The sequence below is a fragment of the Trichechus manatus genome, unplaced genomic scaffold (genome assembly GCF_000243295.1).
Source record: "Trichechus manatus latirostris isolate Lorelei unplaced genomic scaffold, TriManLat1.0 scaffold00079, whole genome shotgun sequence".
Lineage (NCBI taxonomy): Eukaryota > Metazoa > Chordata > Mammalia > Sirenia > Trichechidae > Trichechus > Trichechus manatus.
This window is the reverse complement of record NW_004444015.1, coordinates 12,623,236-12,644,683: the sequence shown is the minus strand read 5'-3', so window position 1 is coordinate 12,644,683 and position 21,448 is coordinate 12,623,236. Positions and strand designations below refer to the sequence as shown.

The following is a 21,448-nucleotide window of genomic DNA, read 5'->3' as shown; positions in this document are numbered from 1 at the left end:
GGAAATAACCCGGTATGCAGTGTGATCCCACCATTTCCTGTGTCTAAAAGCTCCTGCATAGAATATACAGAATGAATATAATTCCCTGTTCTGTGTAACCCCAGAAGGCTGTGTCAACAAAAATATATCAAACGGGAAAGAGTGAAACAGCTTTTATTTTAATGGCTCAGACAGGGGAGGAGTTTGTTGTTCTAATCCTTTTTTTTGGATTTTTCATATTTCTGGACAGGCATAAGCAGATAAGTCACATGATTTTTTGGTAAAGGCCACCTCCACCCTGGTGTTGCTCGTGTCAGCATCCACAGCCACTTTGTCAGTTCCACATCATTTCCATGTCTCCCTAGTTGCCTACCAAGTAAAAAGCTCAGCATGTTTTTGGGGGCTAGATTGGGTTTTAAGTATTCATCTGCCTTCCTCTTGATCCTTGGTGTGGGCATGCTGGGACTGACTTCAGAGTGTCTTTTGTCCATGAATGGTTGACTCAACAGATGGTGTTAGGAAGACAGCTCAGAAGACAAGGCCTTAAAAAGAAGATGAAACCCAGATAATCAAGTGGATCCAGGGGCCTTTTCCCCACTGCCACCTCCCTACCCTCCCTGCCCCCCCCACCCCCGCACACACTTGTTACCAGCAGTAGTCCTAAGATTCTGCTTGGGGACATCATCCAATGTGAAATGCCAAGGTTATCATTTCTTAGATCCTGTCATATACAAAGGTCTGTACCTAGAATCTCTATTCCTCACTGATATATTTTCAATTCCTGTTTCAATTACTAAATCTATAGTGTAGGTCTCCATATATTTGTGGGGCAAGGTCCCTCTTATGGCTACTCCCATGTATATTCTCTTCCAGTTAACTGAATAATCAGCTCATATTGAGGTTCATGACTGGGATTGCACTGAATTTAGAGATTAATTTGGGGAAGAATTGATACAATCACAAGAATTAATTTTCTTATCCAGGAAGCAATGGTATTTTTAGTGTCAAAACAGGAAACTCATAAAAATGTTTCATGCATATTTCCCTCTGTTTTTAAAAAATCATATATACACGTGTTTTGTGTACTGGGTATATTGTTTATTATTTCATAATTTATTATTAGAGTGGTATACAAAGCTTTTATGTGTTTAACTTGTATTCATCTAACTTATTTGTCAAACATCTAGGTGATTGACTTGGCTTTTCTAAAGAGACAATCACTTAAAAATACAAGAGCCATTTTTACAACCTCCTTATGTTAATAAGGAGCCCTGGTGGCACAGTGGTTAAGAGCTATGGCTGCTAATCAAAACGTTGGCAATTAAAATCCACTAGCCACTCCCTGGAAACTCTATGGGGCAGTTCTACTCTGTCTTACAGGGTTGCTATGAGTCGGAATTGACCCGACGGCAACAGGTTTGGTTTTGGCTTTATGTTAATAAATTATGGCATATCAATAATGTGAAATAAAATGCAACCATTGAAAAGATGAGGATGTCCTCTAGGCACTGACATAAAAAAGGATTTCTAAGAAATGGCTGAAAGCAGAGAATACCAGGAAGATGTTTACCTGTGTTTTATTGACTATGCAAAGGCATTTGACTGTGTGGATGACAAATTATGGATAACATTGCAAAGAATTGGAATTCTAAAACACTTAATTGTGCTCATGAGGAACCTGTACATAGATCAAGAGGCAGTCGTTCAGACAGAACAAAGGGATACTGCATGGTTTGAAGTCAGGAAAGGTGTGCGTCAGGGTTGTCTCCTTTCGCCATACTTATTCAATCTGTATGCTGAGCAAATAATCTGAGAAGCTGGACTATATGAAGAAGAACAGGGCATCAGGATTGGAGGAAGACTCATTAACAACCTGCGTTATGTAGATGTCACAACCTTGCTTGCTGAAAGTGAAGAGGACTTGAAGCACTTACTGATGAAGATCAAAGACTACAGCCTTCAGTATGAATTACACCTCAACATAAAGAAAACAAAAATCCTCACAGATGGATCAATGAGCGACATCATGCTAAATGGAGAAAAGATTGAAGTTGTCAAGGGTTTCATTTTACTTGGCTCCACAGTCAACACCCACGGAAGCAGCAGTCAAGAAATCAAAAGACGTGTTGCATTGGGCAAATCTGCTGCAAAAGACCTCTTTAAAGTGTTGAAAAGCAAAGATGTCATTTTGAAGACTAAGGTGTGCCTGACCCAAGCCATGGTGTTTTCAATTACCTCATATGCATGTGAAAGCTGGACAATGAATGAGGAAGACTGAAGAATTGAAACCTTTGAATTATGGTGTTGGCAAAGAATATTGAATATACCATGGACTGCCAAAAGAATGAACAAATCTCTCTTGGAAGAAGTACAACCAGAATGCTCCTTAAAAGCAAGATTGGCAAGACTACGTCTTACATACTTTGACATGTTGTCAGGAGGGATCAGTCACTGGAGAAGGACATCATGCTTGGTAAAGTAGAGAGTCAGTGAAAAAGAGGAAGACCCTCAATGAGATGGATTAACACAATGGGCTCAAGCATAACAACAATTGTGGGCATGGTGCAGGACCAGGCAGTGTTTCGCTCTGTTGTACATAGGGTCACTATGAGTCAGAACCAACTTGAAGGCACCTAACAACAACAACAAGAAACGGTAATTGAAGAAAGAAAACTGCAAAACCATGTGTATTTTTCATCCCATTTGTGTTTTCTCTCAGAGCCATCTACATGAATAAAAGTAAATGCAGAGAATGAGGTCTGGAAAAATTTGTAGCAAACTGCTAGTGGCAACTTGTCTGCTGTAGGAGTGAAGGATGGAGGGGTAGAGGAAAGGAGATGGGAGAGGGACCATCAGTTTTATCTTTATAAGCATAATTTTTACTTGCGTTACAACAAGCATGTAATGCATTTAAGACATTCTGTAAAAGCTGTTTAAATAAAGCGCTATTCCTTGGAAGCATAGATTTGACACAAGGCACAAACCCAATGCAGATTGCCCCACACTCATTTTATCAGCCTGTTTACTCCAAGGGATAGACACTGGAGCGCCAGAAAGGAACGTGGTCTGAGGAAAGGCACCAAAGCCCGAAAACAAACAAGCAAACATACAAAAGCAGGCAAAGAATGCACCTGGAAATGGAGTCCAAGACAAGACAACAACTCAGGTGGGGAAGATTCTCCCCCTTCTCTGTGACTTTAACTAATTCTCATCCAGTAGGGAGAGAAGAAGAGGTAATGACACCCCTTCTCTAGTCTCTTCGGCTCCTGTTGGCCTCTCTGTTTTACAAGTAATGGTAAGATGACAACACCAGCGCTACTAGACCCCTGCTCAGGTATGTCTGCCTGCCAGCCACTTCTCTAAGGGCTTTAAACACGGTAGTTCATTTAACCTCATGACAGCACTAGGAGATGGGTACCACTGTCATTTCCAATTTTTCCAGGGCAGGACAAGGAGGCACAGGAAGGTTACATAAGTGGCTCAAGGTCATACAGCTAGCATGTGGCAAAACCAAGATGTGAACCCAATTAGTCTGGCTTCACAGCCCCAGCCTCCTACCCCTTCACAGTGCCGCCTCCTCTTGGTCCTCCTGGAAGGCAAGTGAATGATTCTTGTCCTTCCCCAATTTTGGGGCACTGAACACAGTATCAGAGTGTCTTCGTGTGGTTACCTATGCGGAAGGAGGAAACCTGGATGACTGAGCCTTCTTAGCCACTCATGAAAAGGGGTGGATGGTTTGGGTTCCTCTTACAGGCCTCAATTTGTGCCTCAATTTCCTCAGTTGTCACGTGAGACTGAGTGGGGCAGCCAGTGTGGGAGCATGTCAAATCTCATCATAAGTCATTGCAGTCCCTCAGGTAAACAGCACTATAAACAAATACAAAGCCCTGCCATCACTGTTATCCCTCTGATGTGCTGTAAAAATCCATGTCCTACCTCTAGAAAATACCCTCATGGGTTACACTTTAATGTTAAAAATATAGTTGTACTATAGCAAAGATTTAGAAGGTAATATGACATGAGAAGTACAACTACTCACAGCCAAAATCTCAACAATTGAGCAGTTATGATGTGTGTTGTGGGTTATAAATTTCAGGGCCACCGTCAAGGCTGGATCTAGAGATGGAGAAAGAGTAGAGAATCCTACCTGGGACTGGGTTCCCTTGAAGCTCTTGCTGGGTGATTGGATCTTGAGGTCAAAAATCACTGACCATTGCCCAGTGGACCTATTGAAATGCAATAAACACTGTCAGTAAATTTTGGTAACTCCTCCCACAGGAGAAGTTTTAGTCCAGAGATTTTTCACAAACCAGAGAAGAGCTCCTAATCCAAGGAGTGTCCAGGGAAGAGATATGCAGATGGTACCCATCCATGGGTAATATCTGCCCCCTCTTCTGGCCCCTCCCACTCACTGTATTCAGTCCTGAATCAGAAGTATCCCAGGTGGTAGTGGCCAGTGTTTGGAGCTTGACATCAGGTATGGTCTCAAGGTTCTGAAGGCCATTGTGAGTCACCATGACTCATCTTTGTGCTTACACAATCACGTGCTGGGACTTAGGGAACAAGAGTGGGAGAAGGAGAGAGATCATTTTTCCTCTCCTTCCTTGTTCTCGCTTCAAAAATCAGCAAAATTGGCTGAACTTCTTTCCTCTCCTTCCTTGCCCAGACCAGTTGCTATCCCTGCAGAAACTGTGGCTGCTCAGAGTAACCCCAGGGGTCTGAGAGGCAAAACATCCAGATACACAAACATAATGGAGCATCTTTATCTGCCATCACAAATGTATCAAACTGATAAACCCCAGCCCCACTGGGTAATGGTGGGGCCCCACTGGGTAATGGTGGGGTAAGGGACTGCTATTTCCCCATAGTGAAATGAGGCTGCATATAGACGTGGTTAAGAGCACAGGCTGAAGAGACAGGCTCTCTGATTTCCAATTCCAGCTCTGCATGATGTTGGGCATGTCCCTTAACCTCTGTGATCCTCAGGTTCTCCCTTTTGTAAAGTGAAGATAACAATAACACCTCCCCTGTTGGATGTTTGTAAGGATTAAATGGGGTGATACTACTAAAGCCCTCAGAACAGTGGCTGGCGTTCAGGGAGTGCTTGGATGATCTCAGCATTTATCATGTGGTCATCTCAGCCAATCTCGTCTGACTTAAGCAGTCAGTTGGAAGCATGCTCAGCTCATTCAAAGTTCACTCACCAGTAGAGCTGCTCCCCTCCTCCTCTCTTTCTCCCATTTGCAAAGATGAGGTTGGGGTAAGGCAAATCTCATGGTCTCACAGTATCAGAAGGGGCAGGGCTCTGAGCCTCAAGCTGGTCTCCAGAGACCATGACTGATGGTCAGGTTCTTGGCTATGCAACTATATATGTTCACTAAGAGGACATTCTATTTGTGTTCCAGAAAGTCCTGCCAGCATCTGCTATTGAGAATGTTGGCTGGGATACTCAGCATGTGCCCTGTTTTCAAAGATCTAGGGCAACTACCCTTGCAGCCATGCGTGGATCAATTGCAGCTCTTACTGGGACTGGAGATCTCAAGGTCTGTCTGTGACCCAACGGGTCCCAGTCTGGGAAGATAGCCTGAAGCCCTGTCACTGCTAATACTGATGGTGCTCAGGCAGGTAGCAAACCCAAGTCAGGTACAAGACCACAAGATCTCATCTCCTACAGACACAGTGAACTTCAGTCTCTGTCTACAGTGTTGCTAGTGATAGGGAGGTGTGTGTATCTGGCAAGAAAATGCATTTTTATTAATGCAGTAAGAGGCACTGCTGTAAATGTGATCTTCATGCCGAATTGGAATAAGGTTAAAAATACCAGCAGCAATAGCCTGAGATTTAAAGAGTAATTGTATACTGCATATAACTGATGTGACATTTGTCATCAATTGACGAGAATTCAGCTGTATTCAGCTGTATCCACTCCTTCCTTGCTTTGGAAATCCAGTTGTTAATAGTTCAAATGTTTCCCACTTTACCTTGCCTGTGTTAAGAACACAAGCACTGACATAAGGTAAATATATGTCCAAATCCTATCACTGACACTTACAGGCTATGAGAATGTGAGCCATTTGTGTTGACTGATGTCTCTAAGCCCCATTTCCTCATCCATAAAGTGGGGGGTCATAATCACTGCTACCCCAGAGTTTGTCAAGGAAATATCTGTAATAAGTGTCTGACTCTGTTTTTTAGTTGGACTGCTGACAGGTTCAAGCCCTATCACTCCCCCTTCTCCTTCTGTCGCACAGGATGATAGGAGAGCCAGAGTAGTACCTCCTTTACTGCAGGCGAGACATCCAAGACAGGCCAGTCCCAGCCAGCCCACGCAGGAGCCCTCACCCTAACCCCACCCTCTAAACACAATAAACACCCAAAGCTCATCTCATTTCCCTGCTCTATCAAGCCATTTTCAGACCATTTTAGGGAGCATGTCCTGCTCACCTCAAAAACTCCCAGATGTGAATAGTAAACCTGTTAGTACCCTCTTGGTGTGTGTGCACGTGGCATCATCAGTTTCTATATCTGAACCAGACTTTGGCAGTTATCTTAGCACTGGTTGCCCTGGTCAACAATCTGCCAAATCCACACATTTTTACAGACTCTTGGGTTATTGTCATCAGATCTGGCCAATGGCAGCTTCCTTATCCAAGGTTGCCATATTTTGGGTAAATAACTCTGGGAACTTCTTGCTTTACAGATGCTGAAAACATAAATCAAGATCATACGTGTCTGTGCACATACTACATCTACAATACAAGACCCAAAACAGGAGCTCCTTATCTCCTGGTGTGCAGCATCCACTGGAGTCCCGGATGCCCTTGACCAAGAGTTAACAACAACAAAAAAATCCATTGCAGTGGAGTCGATTCTGACTCATAGCGACCCTATAGGACAGGGTACAACTGCCCATAGGTTTCCAAGGCTATAATCTTTACGGAAGTTGACTGCCACATCTTTCTCCCGCGGAGCTGCTAGTGGGTTTGAACCACCTACCTTTCGGGTAGCAGCCGAGGCTTTAACTACCGCAGCCACCAGGGCTCCTCTGACCAAGGGTTAGAGTGCCCGTATGTTCAGGCCCACGGGCGTTGGGAGAAGGGGTTGCGGTAGATATCTTTCGAGATCCCAGGCTGCTGTGGCCACTCCTTCTCCGGGGCATCCGCCCCCTTTAGAAGAAGGCCAGCAGCCTGGGTAAGTAGCGGAGTTTGGTCCTGCAGTCAGGACTGCCCTGAGTACTACGCGAGACTATGCTCCAGGCACATGCAGTCGCCACCTGCCTGCATCCCTCAGTTCACAGCGAGCGCTCGGGACACGCACTGCCGGCTTCTCCACCTTAGCTTCTGCGCGCCAACCACCACTCAGCGGCCCTCACTAGAGACACCGCTGCGGCCCGCAGCCACCTGAGGAGCCACCTGAGGAGCTAACACGTGCTAAGCGCCCCTAACGCCGCCTTCCACCCCCATCAGCCAAAGGGGACACTGCGATCCAGCATCTGCCACTGAGGTGCAGTGGGCGGACAGGTGGGTGTCGTGGCTCTTGCCACCAAGGGCTAGGGTGAACCGTGGTGGGCTTCGGGAAACTGCTGCTGGTTGAGGCTTATGTGTGCATCCCCAGAATAGAGGGTCCAGTCTGTGGGGTTCTGCTGGAAGGGCCTGATGCCAGATCTGGGAAGTCGGGAGCAACCTGGCCATTGGCCGGAGGCGGGCCAGGCTCTGGCTCGGAGGGGTCCAGCCCCCACATTTCACTGGCTCAGGGATTATCTTCTTTCCCTTTGCCTCCAGCACCCTGCTCCCCAGGGCAGAGTTCAGGGGTTAGCTGTGAGTAAGGGCTTTCTGTGCAATGTTAGATGCTACCATAAGTATCGTGGAACAGCCTAGCTTTTGCTTTCATTAAAAACAAAAACAAAAGCACAATTCAAATCCGTTGCAATGGAGTAGATGCCAACTCACGGCGACCCTATAGGTCAGAGTAGAACTGTCCCACAGGGTTTCCAAGGAGCAGCTGGTGGATTCGAACTGCCTGCCGACCTTTTGGTTAGCAGTCGAGCTTCTGTTAGGGCCTCAAAACTCAGGCTGGGCTCAGTTTGCTTGGACGCTGGGGCATAGTCATCTGAGAATGAATGACTCATCTGAGCAATGCCAAATACACATTTCTTCATCAAATTGATCTGGGGATTAGGGTGCTCTCTACTATCCTGCAACTTCTTTTTTCAGGTAAAAAAAAAAAACATTTTCTATAGTATGCATTCATAGAAGTAGAATTTCTAAGTCAAATGACATGCATTGTAAACATTTCTAAAATAACTTTATTGAAGTATAATTTACACATCATACAATTCTCCTTTGTAAGAATACAATTCAATGAATTTTTTTAGTAAAGTTACAGAGTTGTGCAACAATTACCATAGTCCTAATATTTACCATTTTACATGAATATCAAATTATCCATCAGCTCTAACATACTAATTTTCACTGTCAGCAGTAGGGTGTGAGGCCTTTGCCAATACTGGTAAGGATGGGAATATTATCAATTTTTGCCAATCTGAAAAGTGAAAAGCAGTCTCATAACTTAGTTTTGCATTCCTGTAAATGTTAGTGAGGATAGAACAACTTTCCTTTTCTTAGAGATATTTATATATTAGGGACATTAGAGCTGTTTGTATGTTTGGGAAATTACAGCCTTATTGGAGAAATTATCATATAAAGGTTTTGCAAATATATCCTCCTAATGACTACATGGGAAATTTAAAAAATAGTTGGCGAGTAAGAGGATAAATGTGAAAACAGGGGTTTGAGGAGATGCAAAGGAGAAGGGACCCAAGATATATGACAAAAAAAGAGAAACATTCTCAGCTCTGTTACAAAGAGAGGTAAATCAGAAAAACAAGGATGTGTGTGTGTGTGTGTTTACTCAATAAACATTCTCTTTTGTGTGCCAGGCACTGGTTGTGAAACAATTAATAAAATGTCATCCCTGCCTTCTGGGACCTCACAATAGACTTCAAGGTCACAGCAAATGAATAAACAATATAAGTCAGTTTCATACGTATTTCAATAGCAGTGTCACCTATTAATCATCCAACTTGATTAAGAGAGCAACAAGTAGAAAGTTCAATAAAACTAAATCTAAAAATACTGGCCTCCATAAATTGTTTTCAAAACAAAGATGGTTCAATTTGTCTTTTTGGATTTAATGGTAGAGGGGCCTGAGAAGTGCTGGATGTTAATTTCTTTAAAAGTATTTTCCAGGTTCCTGCTATGAGGCAGGTTCTGGGTCTAGTACCGAGGATGCAAACATTGAATAGAATGCAATCACTGAGTACAAAACAGCATACTGTAAATGAAGGCAGACATGTAAACTAGCAATTACAGCTTGAGAAAAGTGCTACTAGAGAGTTTACTAAAGAATGCTATTAGGGCAGAGACACCATAGTTAAATCAAATTTGGAAGCTAAAAAAAAGACTTCCCAAAAGATAAGACCCTTAAACTGGGTTTCAAGGGTAAAACGGAGTATACTAGGCTTAGTAAAAGGGGATGAAAAAAGGGGGGAGGTATTTTAGTAGGAAAGAATAGTATTTGATAAGAGCACAGATTGTCAAAATCATGTGTTAAGAAGTTTGATATTTCTAATCACAATATGGTAATGTCAGCATCGTCTAACTCGTGGGTCAAAAAGAAAATACAATGAAAACTGCAACAATAAATGATTTTGAAATCATCAATAAGAACATTATATATACATACATATATATATATATATATACAAAAATATATATACAGAGTGTGTGTCCCTGGGTGGTGCACATGGTAACACGCTCAGCTGCCAACCCAAGGCACCTCAGAAGAAAGGCCTGGCGATCTACTTCCAAAAAATCAGCCATTGAAAACCCTATGATCACAGTTCTACTCTGACATAAATGGGGTCACCATGAGTCAGAAGTGACTCAACAGCAACTTAGCTTCATATATATGTGTGTGTGTTTTGTGTATGTGTGTGTGTGTGTATAAAATTATGGACTGTGACCAAAGCTAGACTTAGAGGAAAATCCACAAACTTAAATGTTTGTATCATTAAGCAACAAAGAATGAAAATACAATATACAAAGATTTGTTGACAGCTTTTATAGTATTATCAGGTGGGCACTTTTTTGCCCTTCATAGTACTTAATAAGATGGGTACTTTTTTGCCCTTATCTTCTTGAAATGCTCAAAAGTATAACTAGGCATAACTATACAATGTTCTATGTTACCCGTTTTCAAGAAATATTTCACGTTTCTTGATTCAATGCCATGGGTTAGCTATTAAAGCTTAATATATACCAAACCAAAACCAAACCCATTGCTGTCGAGTAAATTCTGACTCATAGTGACCCTACAGGACAGGGTAGAACTACCCCATAGGGTTTTCAAGGCTGTAAATTTTTACAGAAGCAGACTGCCACATCTTCCTCCCTTGGAGTGACTGGTGGGTTTGAACTGCTGACCTTTTGGTTAGCAGCTGAGCACTTAACCACTGTGCCACCAGAGCTCCTCTTTAGTATATACAGGGCGCTGTAATTAATGGATGACCCTGGGAGGCACAAATGGCTTACACTCGACTACTAAGCTAAAGGTTGGTGGTTTGAACCCACCCAGTGGTGCTGTGGAAGAAAGGCCTGGCGATCTGCTTTTGTAAAGATTCCAGCCAAGAAAACCTTATGGAGCAGTTCCACCCCACAACACATGAGGTTGCCATGACTTGGAATCAACTTGACAGCAATAGGTTTTTTGGGGGGTAATAGATGAAGATATGAATAGATGTTCTTGATCCTGCACAAATCCAGTCATGTGTGTTTATGATACAGATTGGGAGGTCACAGCAGTGCTTGTTGCTAGTTCAGGGATGCAGCTCTAAATTGTTCAAACTATTAGTTAATGAGATTGAAACAAGAAGGACATATACATTCACACTTAACTAAAATATTAGATTTGCATCAATTGGGCACATCTATGGTTACTGAGAATATGTTATATTGACTGTAGACCTCAGAGAAATGCCATCATTTGTATGTTTTACAATTACACTTATCATATGGTTGGCTTGGGGCACAAAAATTTTCATTGTAATGAAGAAATAAGAGCTGTGGAGACATAACAAATCAACTTTAGGTGGATATTCTAGAACTCATATGCCTTGGAAGAAGATGGGTTTAAAAAGTGGGGGGAAGCTGTTCATATAGCTCAAACAAAACTGTTCATTCAAGACAAATAAGCTGTTGTAGGTTAAGACTTTTATGAGTTAGTATCAATTTCTATAGGACCTGTTTCCCTCAACATTTCTTAAAGAACTCCTGTCTAAAGTGAAAGGCTTGGTGCATAATAAGGCCTGATCTCTGTCTGAAGGTTTTAGAACAATAGCTACACTCGTATGGCTTCTCCCCTGTATGAATTCTTAAATGAATAACAAGGGTTGGCTTATGTTTAAAGCTTTTCTCACAGTAATTACATTTAAAAGGTCTCTCTCCAGTGTGAGTTCTCTGGTGCAAAGTAAGAGCTGACTGTTGAATAAAGCCTTTCCCACAAGTACCACATCTATGAGGTTTTTCACCTGTATGAGTTTTCAGATGTCTCGTAAGACTTGCTCCATAACAGAAACTCTTCCCACACTGAAGGCATTTAAATATTTTTTCTTCAGAATGGGTTCTCTGGTGCCCTGTAAGGTGTGACCTTCTAGTGAATCGCTTTTTACATATGGTGCATTCATAGGGCCTCTCCCCTGTATGAAATCGTTGGTGTCTGTAAAAGTCTGAACTATGAAGGAAGCTTTTCCCACATTCAGGACACTTGTGAGGTTGCTCTCCTGAATGAATTTTCTGGTGCCCATTAAGTTGTGACCTCTGAGCAAAACATTTTCCACACTTAGAACATGGGTGAAGTTTCTTTCCTGCATTCTCTTGCTGATGCGGTCCAAGACTGAAAGATTCTTCCATGTTGTTGCTCTCAGATTTCTCTCCTGGAGGGTGTTTCTGATAATCTAAAAGCTTTGATAACTGTAACTCCTTTGGGGGATTTCCCCATTGATTTTCTAATTGTCCACAGACTTGTTGTAAATTGGGACCACGGAAAATATTCCCCTCAAAAGTAAAAACAAATGCATATGTATTCTCCATTGTTTTCTGTTGTGAAGAATATTCTTCATTTTCTCTCCCAATCTCAAAATCTGAGAGAAGAAATAGATATTTCAGATGTCACAGTGTTCCAAAGAAAATAGAAAGTGAGGAAAAAAAGCATTACAGTAAACCACTAGTGAGAAGATAGAAAACCCTACACAGAATCCCAAAGTTCTTTACTCTGATTAAGGCTGAATTTTTCTTTTCTCTCTTTTCTAGTATTCAATTAGCAATTACTTACCTATCTTGGAGTAAAGTAATTGTTTTGTTTCTTTGGAGTCCTGTAATTCCTTCACCCGTGGATCTTCTCTATGCTCCAATGGGAAGCTCAGGTCAGGATTTGGTATGGGATATTCTGGCCAAAACAGAGATGGAAGCATGATGGTTTGAGTCACCACCCGCTTTTCTGCAATTCAGGGTGATTTCCTGGAAAATGGTCTCTCCGTATCTAAACCTCCTCAATTAGGTTTACTTCACCTGGACGCCCTGACAAGTGTTTTTATAACTGTAAGAACAAAACCAAAATGAAGGGAATATCCTTTCCTCCTCAAGTCAAAGAACTTTTCCAATATCTATGGAAGTGGAGTAAATTGATTCTGTGTGTTGATGTCAATGCACTGCATTAGTTCTACATCTATTTTGATATTGAATTATTTAGGTTAGAAAAAAAACCATGAAGTAAATATTCTAAAGTTTTGGCATATTAAAACTGAGAAACACTGGGTTCTTCAGTACCAAGTGAAGAGAAAGAGGTAAAAGTGGTCGTTTTGAAATGGTTTACTAGAATAATTTCAGATAAAAACCCACTGCCATTGAGTCAATTCCAACTCATAGCCACCCTGTAGGACAGAGCAGAACTTCCCCATATGGTTTCCAAGGCTGTAATCTTTATGCAAGCAGACTGCCACATCTTTCTCCTGCAGAGCAGCTGGTGGATTCAAACTGCCAACCTTTCAGTTAGCAGCCAAAAATGCTTTAACCACTGAGTCACCAGGGCTCCAAAATTCAGTTAAGAGATGTTCAGATTAAAATGGTAACTAAACTGGGTTGCCAACCAGCAAAAACCATCTTTGTATTTTTGATTAAGCTGAAGTACAGAAGTGTATTGAGTTGAAATTAACCATCAGTATAAAGACAAGGAAAATTTCTCTCTCCCTGTGCCCTGCTACCTCTTTCCTTATTGATAGCAACTGTAGCTTGAATCCTCTTTCCACATTCCTCCCTCTTCCTTACCTCTGGCAAAGTTTGGAAAATACTGATTTAAGAGCTATACCTATGACCATGTTTAAATACTAATAGCATTATTAAAATAATATTAGAACATTACATTGGCTAATGTTAATCTGAAGGAAAATTTTAACTTAAGAAAACTATATCAAAATATAGGAACTGGACAGTATACCATTTTCAATAATGGACAGAACATCTAAAAAGAAGATCAACAAGGAAATAAAGGAATTGAACAACACTATAAATCAACCAGACCTAGCAGACATATATAAAACATTCCACCCAACAACAGCACTATATACACTCTTCTCCAGTGCACATGGATCATTCTCCAGGAGAGATCATATGTTAGGTCACAAAGCAAGTCTCAATAAATTTTAAAAGATTGAAATCATATAAAATATCTTCTCCAAACACAAGGGATGAAGCTAGACATAAATAAAAGGAGAAAAAATGGAAAATTCACAAATATATGCAAATTAAACAACACACTATTAAACAACCAGTAGGTAAAAGAAAAATTAGAAAATACACGGAATTCAATGAAAATGAAAGTACAACATACCAAAACTTATAGGATGCAGGGAGGGCAGTGTCATGGATTGAATTGTGTCCCCCCAAAATATGTGTATTGATTTGGCTAGGCCATGGTTGTGTGATTGTCCACCATTCTGTCATCTGATGTGATTTTCCTATGTGTTGTAAATCCTGTCTCTGTGATGTTAATGAGGTGGGATAGGCGGAAGTTATGTTAATGAGACAGGACTCAACCTACAAGATTGGATTGTGTCTTGAGCCAATTTATTTCGGGATATAAAATAGAGAAGCGAGCAGAGAGACAGGGAGACATCCTACCAGCAAGAAAGCAGCGCCGGGAGCAGAGCGCAACTTTTGGACCTGAGGTTCCTACACAGAGAAGCTCCTAGACCATGAGAAGGTTGATAATAAGGACCTTCCTCCAGAGCCAACAGAGAGAGAAAGCCTTCCCCTGAGCTGATGCCCTGAATTTGGACTTCTAGCCTCCCAGACTGTGAGAGAATAAGTTTTTATTTTTTAAAACCATCCACTTGTGGTATTTCTGTTATAGCAGCACTAGATAACCAAGACAGCAGTGTTCAGAGAGAAATTTATAGGTGTAAATACCATTAAAAAAGAAGAAAGATCTCATATCAATAACCTAACTTTGCACGTTGAGGAACCAGAAAAAGAAGACCAAACCAAGCCCAAAGTTACTGGAAGGAAAGGAAATAATAAAGATTAGAGCAGAGAGAAATGAAATGAAATACAGAACAGAAAAAAAATAGAGAAAATTAAAATTAAAACAAGGAGGCCAAAAGTTAGTTCTTTCAAAAGATCAATAAAATTGACAAATCTTCAGCTAGACTGACAAACAAAAAAGAGAGAAGACATAACTAAAATCAGAAAGGAAACTGGGGACATTACTACTAACCTTACAGAAAATAAAAAGGATTGTAAGAGAATACTATGAACAACTATACTCCAACAAATTAGATAACCTAGAAGAAATGGACAATTTCCTAGAAAAAATACAAACTACCTAAATTGACTCAAGAAGAAACAGAAAATCTCAACAGACCTAAAACAAGTAAAGAGATTGAATCAGGAATCAAAACCTCCTAACACTGAAGACACATTTCTCCAAAATAACAATACAAATGGCCAATAAGAACATGAAAAGGTGCTCAACATCATTAGTCATTAGGGAAATGGAAATCAAACCACAACAGAGATACCACTTCACACCCACTCGTTGCCATAGTGACCCTATAGGACAGAGTAGAACTGCTTAGGGTTTCCAAGGAGCGGCTGGTGGATTCAAACTGCAGAACTTTTGGTTAGCAGCCAAGCTCTTAACCACTACACCTATGGAAATGTTAATATTATTAGCTACTTCTTGCATCTAGAAGTGCCTGGCTTGAATTCAGATGAGGAACTTTTTCTTTTTTTTAGCTTACGTCTTTCTTAGATCATGTTCCATTGCAGAAATGCATTTCTTCACAGGTTGTATAACATTCACCTCAGCATCTTTTCCCAGTCTGCTGTTTTCACTATGCAAATTTATTTTGTATTCTATATTTTATAGGTTTCCTGCTAGTGAGCCCTGCAAACTCTTGAATGTTTTTTTTTCATTTCTGGCATTTCCATTACCTGATATAATGAATTTTCATCCTGCAATATTTACAAGATATTGTTTCTACCTTACATATATTTCCTTTAGATAAGGATGAAAATGATAATCCTATCTTAATAGCATAACCAAATACTATCTGATGTCTGACCTTCATTTCTGACCTCTCTTTGAAGAATTCTTTTGTTTATCCTCTCACTGAAGGCTAAATCATTGTTTTAACCAAGTGTAGACACTCATATTGCAGTAGCTGTCTTGAATTCCCTCTATTCAATCTTGTTTTGATTATCTCCATTAGCTCCTTTCCAAATGACAGGAGTCTAAGTGTGGCAGAGCTTTTCACAAACAGCTGTTAAAGTGATTCATAGACATGCAGTTCTCAATAATACATTAATTTATGCCATGCCATGTTCCAAAAAGGGATTTAGCTTTTGTTTGCAGTTCATTACTAGGTATGCAACTTTCTGTCAGTTATTAGCTAACAGAAAATGTTCCCAAAATACAAACGGTATACGTATCTTAGTTCTTTCTTTTGTGATGACTATATACATATATTCATTACATATGTACATACATATTCATTACGTATATAGCCACAAGCTAACTTCCTGCTGACAGGGAATATAATCCAGACTTCCACAATCAATTGAATTCTTCAATGATTTTAAATTTTTTTCTTTTTTTCCCCACTCTGTCAGCATCTTGTGCTTTCCACTCAATCTCCAATAGGCCCTAGTGGTAGGTCTAGAAGGGACCAAACCCCTCTCTCCAAGCGGAGGGAGGAGTCTCCCCTGAAAGGTGAGATTATTCACTGTGCCCTTCACCACAGTCAGCCAGGCACAAGGAGAGGGAGATGGCTCTCACAATGGAAGCCAGCAGAGATGGAGAAAGCCTTAGGTAAGCATCAGAGCCTGAAGATCCTTGGCTTTGAGCGAAAATGCAGTAAAGTATCCAACAGATCAGTTCTCATATGACTAGAGGGCACTGGGAAGCAAGAAACCCAGGCAAGGTACCTGAAAAGTTGTACAGATCTTTGAATTCAAGTATAATTATGTTATCTGGCATGCTATCTTGCAGGGTCTGCCTACAGGCCCTTGTGCTTTCTCCTTCTGTACCATCCCTGGAAGATCTGGACTACCCTCGAGACTTCAGTCACCTTCTATAAGCCTTTGACTCGCAAATTGCTGCCTTGAACCCTGATCTCTCTCCTGAGCTCCATTCCACGTTGGCCATTTCCATCCGGACACCCATAATAAGCATCTCAAGCTCCACATGATCCAGTCTAAATTCACCTTGACCCACCAAATTGCCTCCTCTGTGTTCTCTATGTCAGTGAATAATAGGGTTTAGGAAATTAGTGTCTCTTACCAGGATGACCGCAACAACTTACTAAATGGTGTCCCTGCTTCCAGGCTTACCCGCTCTTACTATATCCCAAGTGATCTAAAATGCAAATCTGTTTATATCATTCCCTGATTTAAGAACTTCCAATTTCCCCACTGCCCTGATAATAAAGCACAAACTCCTCAACAAGGCTGAAAAAGTTCTTCTTCATCCAGGCGCCTGCTTGTCTCTCCAGGCTCATATGCCGCCACTACCTCTCCTCTCCCCCTTGCTGCCCTGTCACTGCAGCCTGGCTGAACTACTCTCCATTCTTCAAATATGCATGCTTTCTGTGCCTCTGCACATCCTGTTCCTTCTGCTAGAGCCCTCTCCCCTCCCCACTCCACCACTCATCAGGTGAACTCCTACTCATCCTACAGGTTTTATCCTAGATCCCACGTCCTCCAGGAAGTCTTCCTTCTCTTCCAAAGACTGGTTAGGTGGTCCTGCTATGCACACTGATAGCATCCTACTCCCTCTACCACATCACTTTACGGTTCCTATTTACATATCTGACTCTTCCGCAGACTGTAAGCTTCAGGAGGGCTGTGTCAGTCTTGTGTACTACCGATAACCTTGCGTCTGGCACACAGCCTGGCTCTTAACAGCTGTTCATATACGTTTGTCGAATGACTAAATGTGAAGATGTGGAAAGGGACAAGGTTGCTGAGTGCTGGCAGTGAGCCAGTAATGGATGGATCAGAAGCCTATGTTTTGTAACTGGGACTGTTTGCAACTTATTTCCACTTTTTACTGTTTTCTCAGTATTTCACAGTCTCTTCAAAGTGTCAGTCTGCTGCAGTTGTGCCTGGGGAACTTGGGGAGAGGTTTCTGGCCACACTTGGGCCAATGCTTTGTAGGGGAGTGTGGGGACGGGAGCACCTGAAACAGTGTAAAACCCCACAGGGAAGTGACACACGGGGCAACCAGGCTATGCAGTCCCGCTGCCTTTCCCCATCAGGACATTCTCCTTCCATTACTAACCCTGTGGCGCCTGGGCCAGTGGTTCTCAAGCTTTAAATTATCATGCATCTCACTCACTGGGCAGCCTGTGAGACACGCATCCCAGGGGATTTGGATGCTGACAGTCAGTTTACTGACTTTGAGAAACACAGCTCTCAAAGGTTTTGATTTAATAATATAGATATGTCTTTCATAGTGATTAAAAGCTCGACTATTAACCAAAAGGTCAGCAGTACGAATCCACCGTCTGCTCCTTGGAAACCCTATGGGGCAGTTCTACTCTGTCCTATAGGGCCGCTATGAGTCAGAATTGACTCGACGGCAAGGGGTTTTCATAACTTTGTAAGTGGTGAAGCCCCTTTCAAGGTTCTGAGGGGAGTGTATATTACTCTAAGTATTAAGTTTGAAGCTCTTATCACATAAAAGCAAGTGAGGAGGACCCAAGAGTGATAGAAATTCCTCAGGATCCACAACATCGCACATCCCAATGATTAAAATTTGCTGGGGGAAACGAGTCCTTATCCAGAGTATCTAACTTCCCATAGTTTTCCTGTATAAAATTCCAGATGCAAAGTCTTCTGAGCAGGGTCATTAGCTTAATGGGTTCCTAATTCCATTTTCTCTAACTGCTTTGTTCCCTGCTGTTCCCAGAGATAATTTGTTCCTCCTCTTTCTCAGAATGGTCCATTTCCACTGTGTAATCAGTGTTTCTAACCCTAAGCCCAACCCCAGAGAGCTCTTGCTCTCTCAGAACAGAAACAGAAGAAGCGACATAAGCCCCTTGCCTTACCTGGCTCGGAAAAGGGCTGGCATTCCCTAACATCACCATCTGTCGGGTTCTGTGGCCCTGCCTGTGGGATCCACTCCTCTGTCACTGTGGCCTCCTGGGAAGGTCCTAGGACGTGAAGCTCAGGTAACTCCAGTTGGATGTCTGGTGACTCCAGTTGGATGTCTGGTGACTCCAGTTGGATGTCTGGTGGTATGTGTGTTGTTCCCACTGGTGCCAGTTCTTCCAAGAGCATTTCCTGCCCACCGACCTGGGGGACATGACAGAACCCATCGCTCTGACGTCTAGACCAGCACTGCCAGTGGACATACAATGCAAGCTACACATGTAATTTTACATTTTCTAGTGGCCATGAAAACAATAGAAAGAAACAGCAGAGGTCAATCTTAATAGCATGTTTTACTTAACACAGTATATCCACAATGTCATGAATTCAACATGTAATTAATATAAATTATTAATGAGGTATCTTTCACACTAAGCCTTTGGGTTCTGTTGTAGATTTTACACTTACATGTATGTCAGTGTGGAACGGCCACATTTCAAGAGCTCAGCAGTCACATGTGGCTAGCAGCTACTGTACTGTGCAGCACAAGTCTAGACCATATGAAGCTAAAGTCTAAATTAATCAGCAAAACCCAGAAGAGAGAGAAAGGTGGGAAACCACAAACTCCTTCCATCCTAGGACAGTACAACACTTCAGAAGACCTGTTAGGGCAGGACCCCTGTTAGGGCGGGACACCTGCCCTGACGCTCACAGCTACTGCAGAGTCCCACCAACGCACACACTGCAGTGCCCCTAATGCCCACCTAGAAGCAGTGCATGCCTTCTCCCGAAGATCCTGGCCTGGGCTCAGCTAGGAGGCTCCCCAGAGGTTTCACAGGGGGGTTCTCAACAGAAGACACTGCCACCTCCACCCGTCCAAGGCATTTTGGATATGATGGCAGGTGGAGGCTATTGCAGCCTACTGCGCCAGGGATGGGAATAATATTCACAATGCAGAATTATTCCACGTCCCAAACAACTTTGGACTGTCTCCCTCAGGCATCCATATATATAAAAAGAATCTGTCAAGAACCTCACCCTCTTGGTTATATAACTACAAATATCTTTATAGTTTTAACATAACTTGAATTTTCTAGGAATGTACTACTGTGAAAATCAAAGGAAGGGTATACAGTTTTTTTTTGCTCAGAACTTTACCAAGAGTTGTTTGGAAAATCACATGACCAGCAGCAACAGTGCTCACAGTATTTGAGCTATATCAGCCTGAATTGCTGGCTGTTGCATTCACAGTGATTCTAAGCAGAGATGCAAGCATCTGACAACTTCATCAGGTCTTCATTAGGTATATACTGAAATACACATTGTTGGTGGTGGGGGTTGCTGTCCAGTCGGTTCCTACTCACAGTGACACCATTAGTGTATAATAAATTAGTTTCCTTTTACTGTTGCTTTAGATTTCAGCTAGACTCTGCTTGACTTAGGGTTGTCAAGTTTTTTTCTGGAAAGGGTCAGACAGGAAATATTTTAGTCTTTGTGGGCCACGTTCGGTCTGTCAAATATATATATTTTTAATAACCCCTTAAAAAGGTAAAAACCACTACTAGCTCATGGCTGAACAAAAACAGGCCCGGGCTGGATTAAGCCCCAAGGCCATGGAATGTTATATTGATGTTTTTTATCTGATGTATGCGTACAGGTTACGTTTTCTCTGAACTTCACTTCAGGACAGTTAAGGGGACATCACCAACTAACTGTTATAGATTGGGTTTGGGTCTAGCGTTGAGAACCACTGACTCATATGCTGAGTCCAGCAGAAGAAAAAAGTGAAACAGACTTGGGGGTGAAGAATAACACAAAGACCAGACATCTGAGCTAGTCCCAGCTGCCTCTGCTACTTCTTTTTCTCTAATGACAGAGATCCCACCTTCTTTTCTCACCTGCTGCTCTGGTATCTCAAGTTCTCTCTGTAAGTCTTCTATCAGTGCCAGAATTCTTTCCTTATTCTCTGGGCGGTACAGCCTTACCCAGGTCTCTATCTCCGAGGGCAGAATAGTTAGGAATTGCTCCAACACTAGCAGCTCCAAGATTTCTTCCTTAGAATGCATCGTTGGCTTCAACCACTGACAGCAAAGCTCCCAGAGGTTGTTGAAAGCTTCACGAGGCCCGGCTGCTTCTTGGTATTGGAACTGCCTGAAGCGCTGACGGAAGACTTCATACTCAGTATCATACTCTTTAAGCGTGGAGCCATGATTCAAGGAGGCCTGGATTGCACAGCCCAGGGCCACAGCCATCGCTCCCTTCTAGCAGCTTAGAACTTATCTAATATTCGAGGAGTCACCTATAGCTGAGGACAGAAAAATACAAGAAAGTAGAAACAGCAGTGGTTATGAGAGGGCATACTTACTTACTGGTTTACCTTACATTTCAACAAAGCCGTAAAACAGAAGTTCTTAATCTTTTTGGTGGTTTTACGAATCTGATGAAATGTGTGGACTCACTCTCAAGAAAATGAGACATCCATATCCAATTCTACAAACATTAATACAATTTCAAAAGGTTTACAAAATCTCCAAGGCCATCCATGGACCTTCTAGAATTGCGCTGTCCTGGTAGGTACAACACCCACGCGATGATTTAAGTTAAAATTTAAAATAAACATTCAGTTCCTCAGTCACACTAGCCACATCTCAGGCGCTCACCAGTGGAAAGTTCTACTGGGCAGTTCTGCTCTAGAATTCCAAGGATCTCTGGTGAAGAACACCTGCCCTTCCAGAACCCCGTGCAGATGACTGCAACCCCAC

The 21,448-nt window shown here is 42.1% G+C and overlaps 1 protein-coding gene across 1 annotated transcript; it reads right to left on the bottom strand.

Annotated features, from left to right (window-relative positions):
* Positions 1 to 11,288: 11,288 nt before the first annotated feature.
* Positions 11,289 to 20,938, bottom strand: LOC105756511 (zinc finger protein 449-like). The gene is made up of 4 exons (XM_012556822.1): positions 20,585 to 20,938; positions 18,644 to 18,890; positions 12,370 to 12,483; positions 11,289 to 12,178 (listed from the first exon to the last, which is right to left on the bottom strand). Exons 1-4 carry the CDS (start codon positions 20,936 to 20,938, stop codon positions 11,289 to 11,291), a joined length of 1,605 nt encoding a protein of 534 aa, XP_012412276.1.
* Positions 20,939 to 21,448: the final 510 nt, after the last annotated feature.

What these genes read in the sequence shown, in the direction of transcription:
- LOC105756511 (XM_012556822.1), bottom strand. Translation starts at nt 20,938, where the DNA reads ATGGCTGTGGCCCTGGGCTGTGCAATCCAGGCCTCCTTGAATCATGGC. An exon ending in CCAGCCCTTTTCCGAGCCAG is followed by an intron (nt 12,484 to 18,643) that starts GTAAGGCAAGGG and finishes TGTTTTGGCCAG; the next exon opens with AATATCCCATACCAAATCCT. An exon ending in ATTACTTTACTCCAAGATAG is followed by an intron (nt 12,179 to 12,369) that starts GTAAGTAATTGC and finishes TTCTTCTCTCAG; the next exon opens with ATTTTGAGATTGGGAGAGAA.